This window comes from Macrosteles quadrilineatus, unplaced genomic scaffold (assembly GCF_028750875.1).
Source record: "Macrosteles quadrilineatus isolate MER2022 unplaced genomic scaffold, UCM_ALF_1.0 Scaffold_8__2_contigs__length_117827958, whole genome shotgun sequence".
In the NCBI taxonomy this organism is placed as follows: Eukaryota; Metazoa; Arthropoda; class Insecta; order Hemiptera; family Cicadellidae; genus Macrosteles; species Macrosteles quadrilineatus.
This window is the reverse complement of record NW_026542601.1, coordinates 92,520,843-92,534,832: the sequence shown is the minus strand read 5'-3', so window position 1 is coordinate 92,534,832 and position 13,990 is coordinate 92,520,843. Positions and strand designations below refer to the sequence as shown.

General features: G+C 33.5%; 1 protein-coding gene across 1 annotated transcript; it reads left to right on the top strand.

Annotated features, from left to right (window-relative positions):
* The first annotated feature begins 1,368 nt into the window (after positions 1 to 1,368).
* LOC129000573 (esterase E4-like) lies at positions 1,369 to 13,150 on the top strand. The gene is made up of 11 exons (XM_054427534.1): positions 1,369 to 1,457; positions 3,246 to 3,408; positions 4,376 to 4,522; positions 5,189 to 5,339; positions 6,210 to 6,395; positions 7,170 to 7,363; positions 8,827 to 8,992; positions 10,406 to 10,569; positions 10,997 to 11,138; positions 12,195 to 12,336; positions 12,712 to 13,150. The coding sequence occupies exons 1-11, from the start codon at positions 1,369 to 1,371 to the stop codon at positions 13,016 to 13,018; spliced, it is 1,851 nt and encodes a 616-aa protein (XP_054283509.1). The 3' UTR covers positions 13,019 to 13,150.
* Positions 13,151 to 13,990: the final 840 nt, after the last annotated feature.

Here is a 13,990-nt window from a genome sequence, read left to right as displayed (position 1 = left end):
GTTGACAATGGTTATTAGATTGACAATACATTGCAGTATATGAGAGAAGGGCTTATTTTAAAATAATTAGCTTTTGTAGTCAAATGGGATGGGATAAATAATTACACAGTATTATCACTATTATGATATGGTGCAGTAATTTTCTACTAAGGGGTAGCTTATGCTTCATTATAAGACGAGCGTAATTGATTAGCATTTGGCTACATCACACAAAATTTAAATTACAAATGTATACTGTGATTACATTAATTTGTGTAATTCATTCATTTGTGCTTGGTCAAAATCACTTCTTGGTATTTTTCATATGTAAAGCTGACCTCTTACCTGTTACGAAGTAAAATTAATTGATGGCCCAGTGTAAAATGGTGACTTGAGAGCTAAAATAAAACTTCTCAGAATACAAAAAAGTTAACACTTTACTTGGCTAATTAATTAGATCATTTTACAGATATTCAGGCTGGATAATTTTTCACCCAGAATATATCAGGAGAGAAAGCTGGTTTACAATGAAAATAATTTAATGAAATAAAAACCCTTTATTGAGCCCACCTTATGACCTCATGGTCCTTTTACAGTTAAACCTCTAAAAAGTCAACAATATAATAACATAACATAAACAGAATAAAACAAAAAAGTCTACAATAAGCAAATCTAATAATATAACACAAATTTATTTTCCCTAACATACCATCTGCATACACATACACCCTCTGCTGCACCCAGGCCTACACCCCATCCCGCCACACCATGGCCACCCGGTTAAGGTAATATTCTTTCAGTGCCACCGTCAGTCAGGATCGGTTTTCTAAGGGTTTAATGGGATAACGTACAGAGTTCCATAGGCGGCATGTGTTTACTAAAAAAGATTTAAACAGTCGTACTGTGATGTGGAATGCGCGCCGCAACATGGGATGAACCAGAGCAAGTATTCATTGCGCCTCTTTCACATAATGATTTGAATTTGTTGGCTAGATAATTTGGAGTTGCAAGATTGATGGTGAATGAGTGATTTTTCAAGGTAAAATGTGGTTCGGATTCCACTATAAACTGTAGGTCCCTTAGTTGCCATTAGCTGTATGGGCTACTAATTAACAGCTGCGGTAGGTTCAGCTAGGCCACTTTTAATTTTACAATTATAAATGCATAAGAGGAAGCTGTTAAAGATAACAAAAAGGTTCAAATACAAAGTAGCCTATATAGATCTTTTAACAAAAATTATGTTGCCCTACCAATTTTAGGTTTTTATTTAAAAATCAAATTCCATAATCATTTTTGGATATTGAATATCGATACCGACATCCCAAATTCTGATGGATATAATAATTATCTTAACCTTATAACCCCCTTTCTAATCTCTATCTAAGGTCAATGGCATTTCCTAAAACACTCAGTTCTCAAGAAATGAACCAACTTAGAGGATTAATTTTAACCCTTTGTTGGTTTATTTTCTCTTTAAGGTTTGTACTACATTTGTATATTATAGTCTCATTTTTGTAATTAAATCAATTCAGTATTATCCATTCTATCACTGTTTTTATTCTGTATACTGTTTTCCTTGAATATTGTTTGAACTCTGTTGTTTAATTTTGTTCAGTTGTTTGAAATATAACCTAGTTTGTAGATAAAATGATAAATTGATGGTAATCACTACATTAGGAGAGGCATTGTAGAAAAAGTTTTTCAATTATTGGAGAAGTGATATTAACATATTGATTTCCGTACTATCATAAAAATACTTGAGCTAAATTGTCTTTTATCTGACATATTAAAAAAAAAAAAAAAAACGGTATGATTTACCTCATTCAGGTTACAATTGTCACTAAAAGTAACCTAGGCTTTTTAACTGCTTTTAGGCTATTTAAAATCTATTTTCATTAAACTGTTTTGTCTCAATGTTTACACTTGTCTCTGTGGTTAAACATCTCTCAATTAATTGTAAAAATCGGTTTAGTAGGATGGCCGGAAAAGGCAAGTACAAAGAATATCCTTATATTGTATTAAGCAGTTAGAAGATTTTGATTTGACTTCACTTTGATTAAAACAAATCACAAGCAAGCATGAATGGTATATTTCGTACCTAGGGCCGAAAATAAGGTTTTGCCGGCTCGAGATAGTTTTTCGGATCGAGAGCTGTAAAACCATTTCGGTCTGCGGTACGAACGCTATTTTTCACACCACTATACCCTATTAACACTCAACACTATCCACCACAATCACACTAATAGTCAACACAAGTACAACTTTAAGGTTATGTAAAGAAATAATTTGAGGAATCAGTCAAAAATAATAATAAATAGTTGCTAGGCAGCGGTGATAATAAAACACAAGTCTATTGCAATGCTATGGATACTGATTGTGTATTTATATGCATTATTGTTTTAAGAAATCAAGCGGGCAGCTGATTTTCGGCCCTAAGGATGTAAAAACCTGCTCGTTGCTCGGTCCCCAAATGACGATGACAGCTGGAATGGACAGCAATTAATTCGTAGCTTTCGGCCTCCAATAAACGTTTGTAAAACGGCTAAAAATATCGTAGTGTGGTGGAAATCATGTTCATTGATGGCCTGGACATACGTGACTTACATATACAGGCCTTTTCTCTACTCTTCCCCTTTAAACATCACAAGGCTAGTAGGTAAAAAGGGTCACTATCAGGATAGTGGCTAGGGGCAACCCCTGTACATATAGTAACAGCAACACATACGAAGGTGCCTCTCCAATCCAAATAAATGTTGATTGTTCAATTGTGATAAGATAAAAAAACATAAGCTTATAAATATTTGGAACTGAAACCACCTGTACATGATCACTAGGACTTTTAGAAAATGGTCTTGACTAAAAAAGCTAAAAAAAAACATCTCTATCACCCCACACTCATCTTTCATTCATATTTGGATTGGAATATGCCTTAGTTGTGTTCCATCAAATAAAAGTGATACACCTAAAGTCATTTATGACTGAATGAATGTCTATCATACTCTTCATTCAAAACTTTACAGACCTAACTATCAGCTGATGTCTCTGAAGAGGGTGTTTTATATCTCGTCATTGTATGATAATTCATCCCCTCCTTGTCAATTGGGCTTTAAAAAGATGGTCGACCCAACAACCAGCTGATCTCATTTAGCAAATCTGTCATTTAATTCATTCTCATTCATCACTCATCATTCACTCATCTTCAGTTTAAAATAAGTAGCCTGGTGTTTCAGCTATCAATCCAATCTAATCTTAAATGTTTCCAGTAGACTGGCAAGGGCAACAGACTGCACTTCCCAAGATGTTCCTAGAGTCCCTCTCACTACAGGATGTGTGGAAGGAATTGTCAAAACAACAGTATTGGGTCGCAAATACTACAGCTTCCAGGGAATCCCCTACGCGGCCCCTCCAACTGGAGAACTCAGGTTTAAGGTGAGAGTGAATTAATCATGACAATTTATTCTGTATTCTGTGATGATGCTAGTAGTCATTTTATTAATACATGGAAGAGTAATAAAATAATAATAAAAATATTCATCATGGAATGGTTTAGTGTAAGTCAAGTGAAGAAGTGGGGGTATTTGTTAATGTTTGCCTTTTGTGTTAAATAGAGTCACTTTTAGCTTGTCCTGGTGATGAGCTAAAGAATTGCTCTATTATAAACACCAGCTAATGTAGGAACGTTTTATAAAATATTTATGTTATAAGGAACATTTTCAACACTAACTATGTTATAATACATAATTATAGTAGTTGTGTTTGTTTATAAACAAACACAAATACTATAATTATGTTACCTAAGTCATTATTGCGGACATTATCATCAAGATTAGTATCTGAATTTCTATTTTAGGATCTAAAATCTGATCTTGTAATTTTTTTACATCACACAAACCAAGCCCAATAAAAACACACGATGAAAACCACCCACTGAGCATATAACTATAAGTATATTTTATCGTGTAACTGTAAGTATAGGTACTGTGCACTTTAGTACTGTAGTAGGCTATTGTAGTAATTTAATATAACTTACCACAGAATATTAGTATAATCAATCAATGAAGTACTACTTTTCTGTTGGTGGTTTTTATTGTGCTTTTATGGCTTGGGCTGGATTTGTGTGCGGTAATATTCTTGTAATGTTTTAAATATACTTTACCACCGAGGCAACGAAGGACAGGATCAGATTCTAGATTCCAAAACATTGTGAAAACATTGTTATTTACTTATTGGAGATAGAAAATGTATGCAATAATGTGTTTTAAGTAAACAGAAACTCACCATTCCCCGAAATTAGCTTCAAACATATAGGTAAACTTAAATAATCATATTCATAATAAATTAAACTAAATCAAGAATGAATATGTTTAGCATTTATGTTTAATTTGTGCATTTTCAGGCTCCTCAGCCAACCATACCATGGTCGGGGGTGTTGAAGGCTTCTAAGGAACCTCCTGCCTGTCTTCAACCTTGGCGGAAAAACCCTTACCCCATCTCCTTCAGTGAAGACTGCCTTTATCTGAATGTATTTACGCCTTATTTAAAGGTAAAGTACAAGCATTTGGTTACTCAGAGATTTCTAGTGCTAAAAATGTTTACTTTATGTTAAATCTTGCAAACATTTCTGGGTAGCTGTCAGCTGACTGGTTTATTGTGCTTGCGAAAACAACAAAAAAGTTGCCAGGATTTCTAACAATTTCAATCTGTTACCTTATCATTAGGTTATGATAAACACTACTGACAGAAAAATATCAAAACTTAAAAAATGCCACTGGCTTAGAAACACACAAATACACCAAATAACATCAGCAGAGTCAAATAAATATATCTCTTGATGATTCATTACAGTTTTATGGCGTGTCATAACATGGTTTCTTAGTAAGGCGAGAGGAATGTGTTTATATAATGTCACAATAAACATAAACAGTGTCCAATTGAGAATTCAAGCTGTAACAATAAATAATAACAGCTGAACTATTTGCACTGACAGTTGGGCTCTCGTACAGTGTGAAAGCTTGCATTAAACTCGTACATGCGCCACTGAGGCATGGCCATGGCCACAGCACGACAACCCAGTCCAGTTCTTCGGTTTTCAACCGTACAGCAAAAACTGTATAATGTGAAAGGAGCACCCACTAAACATTGTTCTAAAACTTAGAACTATTCTTGCCCGATCAAATTTGTAACGTTTAAGATTCTCTTCTGATTTCAGCCACCAAATGGTAAGCTAATGCCAGTGATAGTTTGGATTCATGGTGGGAAGTTTTATCAAAGTTCTGGTTCAACATATAAATATGGTCCTGATTTCCTCTTGATGAAGGATGTGATCCTAGTTAACATCAACTACCGATTGGGTATTTTTGGTGAGTAATAAAAAGTTTTGTGGTTAACATTAATGTCGTAGCTGCACAATGTTTTAGAAGTAGATATTCTTTATTATTTCTTTCTACAGTAGACTCCTTCTTATCCGGACACCTTTTAACCGGACATCGGTTTAACCGAACTACACTCGCCGGAAATGAAATCTCTTTAACCGGAAAATTTTTATCAGCACATTGGTTTAACCAGACTAGATCGGCAGGAAGTGGGCAGTACTGAAATGACTGTTCTCGTGGGAAAGATTTGAGACCAGTGATCACCTGTCTAATACAATGCTCTTCAAAATTTAAGTCGAATATCACAGTAAACTGTCCGTTTTAACGAGTTTTTGGGGACGTCAGTTTAACCGTAAAACCCGTTATCCGAACCGGCCTCGGTCCCGAGGAGTCCGGATAAGAGGGAGAGTCTACTGTATCTTTATTTTCAGGGGCTCTTTAAATATTAGTGCGGATTTTAATAAAATTAAGCTGTATTTATAGAGAATGCTGTAGGTATTGTTATTTCTTAAGAGCACCATTTTCATATTAAGAAATCATTTTGTCATTAAGAATGCATTTATTTTGACATAAATTTAAACTCCATATTTTCTAGACTTATTGTAAAAAAAATTTATCAACTGTGTTGGTTTAAAATTGCTTAATTGTCTATTTGTATCAAGAATTAATACCTCACAACAATATTTCAAAGCGTTAGATAAGATTTCCCCTGAAAAATGAAATCTATATTGTTTTTGCATAACATTTATAAAAATCAGTATATGGCTTCACAACTTTACTCTACTGATAAAATTAAACATGAGTAAATGGTAAATAAACAAGCAAACAAACAAAAATAATCTGTAATCCTCTTTACAGGTTTTTTGAACCTGAACAGTTCAGAAGCTCAAGGCAATGCATCGTTGAAAGACAGGATTGCCGCGTTGAGGTGGATCCAGAGAGAGATCAGTAAATTCGGAGGAGATCCTACAAAAGTGACCATAGTGGGGGGAAGTTCTGGAGGTAGCGATGTGATGTATTTGTACATCTCACCTCTCGCTAAAGGTTCGTACAGTATACCCGTCTCCAGTAGTGTCCTAAATGCTACATGTCAGAAAACCACCAGTCATATTTCTTGGTAATGTTCACATGCTAATTAACATATGTTCTTTATTTTTATTATTGTTTATGTTTTGATTCAGTTTGTCTTGAGTTGTGATGAAGATAGTTTCATGACATTACAATATTAGTTTGATAAAAGAGTTGTGTTACTTTAAGTAGAGTTATCAACAGTGTCATTATAAAAAGGGACAGAAAACATTACTTTTTGAAAAAAGGGTAAACTTTCCATCGATGTGGTAGTCTATTTTTGCCAACACACTCACAGAGTGTACTATGGTAAAAACTTTATTTTCTCCTTTAGTTTTTGTTATTGAGTTGTTGATTTGACTTGAAAGATGGGACTACGTTTTACTAAATTGCCCTTTCATTTTAGCTTGGTTAAAGTGTTACTAAAATTTAGTAACATATAATATAATAAAATCTGCTATTTACATCAGCACACTTGGTTCAACGACGTTCATTTTAATACTTAACTGGCTACAATTTTACATTAAAATGGAATGTCTAGCTCTATCCGTAGTTAATGTATCTAATCAACAACAAAACACTTTTCATGTTTGGGTTTTACAATACTTGTCAGCTGTTCCACAGGAAGTGTTTAACAGGCATCTCGTCCAATGTAACACCTTGACTGTTACCGCTTGGAACTGCTGACAGGTTGTTGAACCCATAGTCAGTATTGCAGTTCCGGAGCTGTTACAATGCAGTTGGTTACAGGTTTGTTCCATAGAGCCATCACCCAGAGTGGTTCTGCCCTAGGCTACGTCTGTTTCCTCCCCTCCACTTTAACCTTTGCCCTAAAAGTGGCCGACTCCCTGGGATGTCCGACCCACGACCCCCAGGAGGTCGTAGACTGTCTCCGGGGCATACATGGGCCAGTGCTAGCGGAGCAGCAGGCAGTAGTCGAAGGAGTATGTTTTGTTTACAGCTTTAATTAGGTAGTCAATAATTTCTGTGTTGGTATTTGTAGTTGTTGTATATGTTGGACCTGTCGAAACACTTTTGTACACTCTGGATTAACCAATCTGAAACAAGGTCGGATAACCGATGATTTATAACTACAGCTCTGCTGTAGAAGACTTTAGTAGTAAGCTGAACAAAGCTTTGTATATACAGGGTTATTACAAATGATGGACCCATTTTTAATGCTTTATAATTTTTATACTATTAAACTTACCGCTATAAAATACGCATCAAACGAAAAAGCAACTTAAAGAGTTTATGCCTTCCAAAGACACATCATTTAACAAAATTGATCAAGCAGAACTGTAGATTTATTTGTACAAAGTTAAAAAGTAATCTCCAACTTTTTTTACCACTAGAAATTTGGAGGTTACTTGACTTTTTTGCAAATAACTTTTAAATGGTGAGGAAACCGACCAAAGTGGAAGGTAATATTCCGAAAGAGAATAAAATTTCCTACAAACTACTATTAGGCATTTTTTGAAAATACTCAAGAAAGGTACCAAAAATTGCCTCAAAATGAAAAAAAAAATTGAAAATCCCCGTCTTCAATGTAGACAATAAACATAGCAAACATTAAATTTCACACTTTTTTTATTTTTAAGCCAAATTTAGGCTACCTTTCTTGAGTATTTTCAAAAAATGCCTAATAGTAGATTGTAGGAAATTTTATTCTCTTTCGGAATATTACCTTCCACTTCCACTTTGGTCGATTTCCTCACCATTTATCCAAAGCAAGCATTTTGGATTACTAAATAATCTTTATTGTTTGATGGATTTGTTAAGTTAGCAAATTTTCTACCACTCAGTTTTTCCTTCATATTCAGAAGTTTGTCAACTAACATCATAAATCAAATTACTCTGTTTAGGTAATACCTATATAGTATTGTACTATATGTTGTGTGAATATGTAAGTTATATGTACTTTCAGCATCGTGAAGAGCTAGAACGTATCATATACTATAAAATCATTACAGCACGCCTGTTTATAAAAAAAAAAATATCTTTAAAAATGTCTGAAACTATAAACCTAACAAGGTAAGATCTGATTGTCGCAACCTAAATTGAATTGAAAAATAGGAAAAGTCATCAGAATGAAATACATAACACATATCTACAAACTCCCTAAGGGAGGAAAACCTTTCAAATTCTGTTCGTAACAAACTAAAAAATCATTATTTGGTTTTTAGGCGAGTTTGAGTGTGTTGTGGTTTGGTCCAGAACAGCTTGGAGGCATTAGACTAATAATTATATTTAGGTATATGTCGAGTTTTAGTTAATTTAATGTACAGTATAGTTGTATTGAGTTTTAGTTAGGGAGTAGGATGGAAAATATAGGTAATCATCAAAAGTTTTTCAAAAACATTGTACATGACCTAATTTACTATTGTTTTCTTCTTTTTCTGTTTAGTCTAAGGGATTAGCGATGCCTTTTGTGCCTTCGATTGAAACAGATTTAGGAGAAGAAGTGTTCCTTCCAGATTCTCCTCAGAATCTTATATCTCAGAGTGGTGGGGTCCCTTACATGATGGGTTTCAACAACGGAGAGGGACTAATGTATGTAAATGACTTAACAGGTAAATTTATAAATTCTGAGTTTAATAACCGTATGCGTGCTGTTCTGTTTTGCTGGATGATTTTTAGTTTAAATGATTATTGTGTTTTAGCAAATTTCCCATCTAGGGATTAAGCTATTACCGTAGATCCCATGGTAAAACCTGTAGCCGGGACCGATTAACTTTTTCGTTTTGATGTCCCCAGAGGCCAAAAACACATCCATTCAAATTCATAATCATATAAAATAACCAAATTACAAATATATATTAAAATTTATATATATATGAAAGTTTAGCATGAAAACTCAAGCAAAAAACATCAGATTTTGATGAAATTTGGTTCAAACATGTAACTTTCCTTAACTCATTCGAACGAGTTGGTGAACCAGAACGATTGGACCATGGGAACGGGGGCTTATGAGGTAAAAAATAGGTTTTCTCATTTTTGTTCCTTAGAACTTATAATTTGAACTATTGGTGAGTCAGTGGCTACAGACTTCAGGCCCAAGGCAGTGACGTTGTGGCTTCTGCCACTACTTTTTATCAGTACAGTTCACCCTTGTATTATAACGGCCCCCCCCTTGCTTTGCTGGATACGTTCCACTCACGGGCCTTTGTGTCCCATGTTGACGGGGAAATGAAAGATAAAAGAGGTCGCCAACCTCTTTCTTTGGTCACTATAAAACACTATGTGAGGATGTTATTTAAGTTATTTTGGCTTTCCAAATTTTATTTTAGTGTTGTAAAAAAGAATCTTTTTTTTATTGTCCGTTTACTTTTTGATAGTAAATAATAGGTAGTGTCTATATACAGTGTATTAATAATGATAGTGCACTGTTTTTTTTTTTTTTGTGTTTTTACGCCAGTGGCAATTTTTGCGTTTTGAAAGGGAACGGTCCAAACTCTGGTCTTGTTACTATCTAACGTCGACTTTTTGTAAGATAGCATCATTAATTCATAGCCTAATTACAAATGTAAAATAACTGTACTGTATTTTTATAGATTGTTTCCTGATTATTCAGTTTGAAAATATTAGTGGTTGAAAAGAAAGAATTTATGTGAAAATTGAATTACAAAGGTAAAAACTAATTCAAACATTAATAGTTACAGTCGGGACCGCGTAAGTTTGCAGTTGAGGGAGGAGCCTATTTACCTTATGGTTTTGAATGAACCAATGAGAACCCTGCGGTGTTGCCAAATCTAATAATACCAGCTGATTTGAAAATATTTTTTAGTATTTTAATTAGTGTTGTCAACAGGCGATGTGGCAACGTAGCACTAGCCTTGTCTTGCGATTGGCTGCCACCAACTGCAAACTTACGTGGTCCCGACTTTAGGTATGTATTAGTATTATAAACTAGTTTATGTTATTGCTGACACTTTTAAGGTAATAAATTACATACAAACATTTCTATTATTGATACATTGTTACAGACAATGAGCTTAAAAATATTAAGCAAGCAATTGTCTCATACTTGCCGGAACACATGCTCCAGAATTCAAGCAATGCAACAATAAATGAGATGGCCACACAAATTGGGGACTGCTACTTTGGACAAAATACTTCAATATATGCAGCACTAAATGGATTCGTAGAGGTGAATATTCAGTCCAAGAAACTAAATTTACATGAAACATTTTTTTACCAATAATGTAAAGTTTTAGTATCTAATTAAATCTATTATCAGAATTCATTTTCCTACCGCTGGATATTGATTTATATGTCTTCATTACACAAGGTGATTTTTAATAGCACGACAATCTCTCAGGATATGATTCTATAACTAAAATAAGAAAAAAGTTCATAGAGATATACGTAGGTCTGGAAACACTTCATCGTTATGTTATCTGAAAATTTGGCTCAGAATTTCGTAAGTTAATTTTGGTCAAATGAAGGCTTATGGAATTGTTAATACAGTACGCACATTGACAGCTTAGATTCAGTTTAAGACTCTTTCTTGTAACCATTCCTTCATTTATTTGCAACCCATAAGCCTGTTTTAATAAATTAGAAATATTTTTCAGTTTGCTACGGACAGAACGTTCGCCTTTAGCATCCTCAAATCTGCCGAGGCACTGAGTGAAAAAGCACCTGTTTATCTGTACTACTTTACATTTGAAGGAGACTTTCAGGCAACTCATTCGTACAAATCTATCAAGTTGTCAGGTAATGTATAAGCCTGTATAAGCCTGGTAATGTATAGTTATTAGTGTCTATAATCTTTTTACTTTCTCCCCCTATAGTACTAGTACATTTATAATTTTAACTCTTATGTACACCTACTACATGTCTTGCTTAAAATGATTTTGAATAAATAGGAGAGATCTTTACTTGTGATGACTGATGGTGTCAATACTGATTATACTGAACCAAAGAATGTAGAATATTAACATATATATAAATATACATATAATAAATACATAAATAAATATACATATATATAATACAGTACAGATCATAATTCGTAAAATCATAATTTGTAAAATGTTAATAACATGGAGATATCTTTACTCCTGATGACTGATGTCAATACTGATTATAGTAACGAATGTCGAATACATATAGTCCAGATCATAACTCATAAATTGCATTTTCATGTACATGGGTCTTATCTTGTACTGTCTGTACACTCTAAGGTCTTCACTAGGTTGGATAAAACATCTATGGTAGGAAAAGTAACCACATTTTATCTTGGCCACCAAAAGGCTCTCATAACAAATGTTTGAGTCTCTGTTAATCAAAATATCTTCCTTTATAAGGGTAGAATGATAGGGGGGACGGTGGCGTCGTCCTGTAAACCAGCTACTAGGAGGTCACGAATTGTGGATATTTATTGGCATGCGCTGTGGATGCTATACTCCATGGTGTGAATTAATGTCCGCACTAATGGGTGCTACTACTATCCGCAATAATATCCTGATAATTAGACCAATTCGTTAATACCAAGGCAAAAATGTGGTTCTGTTTCCGATATAAACTTTAGGTCCCTTAGTTGCCATTAGCTGTTGTATGGGCTATTAATTAACAGCTGTGTCAAAGGAATATGTCGGCCTTAGTCACTAACAAGCCTACAAGATCGCACCACTCATCCTTCACTCATATTTGCGTTAAAATACGCACATAGTGGCGTCCCCATCTTAATCAATTAATTGATTGATTGATAGTTAACTCCAATAAAGCCAATATAGTTTCATTTCTTACTATATTTTTTTTTTATTTCAGGTGTTGGTCACGGGGATGAACTAGGATATATATTCTACAGAAATTACACTATAGCAAACCACAACAATTTCTCCTCCTACCCAAGATCGATGGAGATGATGGAAAAAGTAGTAAACTTATGGACCAATTTTGCCATTCATGGGTGAGTGATAAATTTTATGCATTTTATAGATTCATGCATAGTTTAGATCTTGATGTAGAAGTACTTTATCTATGCGATTATTGTAAGTTCACCTAAAAAACATAAAAGTGAAAGGACTTACAAACGCATTCATCACTAATTCTCCAGCTTTCCGACAAGGCAGAAGGCTGACATTTGGTATACTCATTATTCAGGCTACAAAATAAGAAAGTAAAACATTAAGTTTTCATAATGATTTTAACAAAGGGTTGTGCTGTAGAAGGCCTTAATTAATGTTCCTGTGTTATTCTTATGGAAATCTAATCTTTGCCATTTGTTTATATAATAATTATAGGCCTATAGTTAACAATAGCAGTTAACTAATTTTATTTATAGGAATCCAACTCCTTTGCAAGAAGATTCAAGTGACACAAAATGGGATCCAGTCACACCATCTATTAACAATCATCTAATCATTGACGAAAAGCTGGAAATGGTTCACGTCTCTTTACTTAAAGAAAGAGAAACCTTGTGGGAAAATCTTTACTTACTTCTTTTCAACCAAGAGTCACCCCAAAGGAAAAAAGGAGGCCATTTCTTTGTCACCACAATTGTCGGTTTGATTTTACTGTTCAGTGTTATCCTTGCTATTACATATTACATTCAATACTGGCGAGAGAGAAACTTATACTTTGATTTTTGAAATTTTGAAATTATATTTGTAAGAGCTTTGTCAGAGAAATGGAAAATTAAGCAAAATATTTTAAAACAATGTGTTTGGTCATGGTTAAATATAAAAAATATGAATTTCCAATGGAAATATCAGACTTACCTAGCCAACAAGAACATGTTTTTTTTCTTTCACAACATTTGTGCAAGTAAAAAGTTATCAAAATGGCTAGATGACAATTTCACGCTAAATTATGTTAAAAATACCTTTAATTTATATACCTATTCAGCTTCTTGATTACTTTCCCTTCTTACAAAATTAAAAAAAAATCAACGAGTAATAACTATTTTGGTAAAATTTGGAACTGTTACAATTTGTGTATTATTTATATGTAAATAAAAATATACCATACCACACTTAGTTTTCATTCCTCATGAAATAATACTACTAATGTGATTTTTAGTGTTGAAATAATGTTTGAAAAATGAATAAGAGCTTCATTATCCACTAAAAGTGAAGTCTCACACTATTTTAAATATACAGTATTTGTTTACTGATCATACCATCATATCAAAATCCAAGGAATTTATTTCTTGGTTGTCCTTATCAAATATTTGTATTACAAAAAGAAGAAGATCACTGACGCTAGTATATGCTAGAAGCCAGCAAAAGATTTTCTCAATTTTAATCTCGACTAAACTAGTAAATATCCCTTCATTTAGTTGTTGCATGTAAATATGAATGGATTAGAGGAGATAAATGTAGACTATTTTACTACAAATAAATTTATTTACATGTCATTTATAATCCTACTTTTGATTAATCTATGTTTTTATAACAATTCTCATTACAATAAATCATAATCATTCACTCAAACAGTTGTACCATTTAGAGCGAACAAATTTTTTTTATATAAATTAATTGTTATGGGCATATTTTTTTGTTTTATAATGAAGAATGCTCAACTAATTTCTTCATGGAAATTCGTCAGTATTAAAGTTTAAC

What these genes read in the sequence shown, in the direction of transcription:
- LOC129000573 (XM_054427534.1), top strand. Translation starts at nt 1,369, where the DNA reads ATGGCATTTCCTAAAACACTCAGTTCTCAAGAAATGAACCAACTTAGA. An exon ending in TGGTTTATTTTCTCTTTAAG is followed by an intron (nt 1,458 to 3,245) that starts GTTTGTACTACA and finishes TGTTTCCAGTAG; the next exon opens with ACTGGCAAGGGCAACAGACT. An exon ending in AGCAGGCAGTAGTCGAAGGA is followed by an intron (nt 7,364 to 8,826) that starts GTATGTTTTGTT and finishes TTTTCTGTTTAG; the next exon opens with TCTAAGGGATTAGCGATGCC.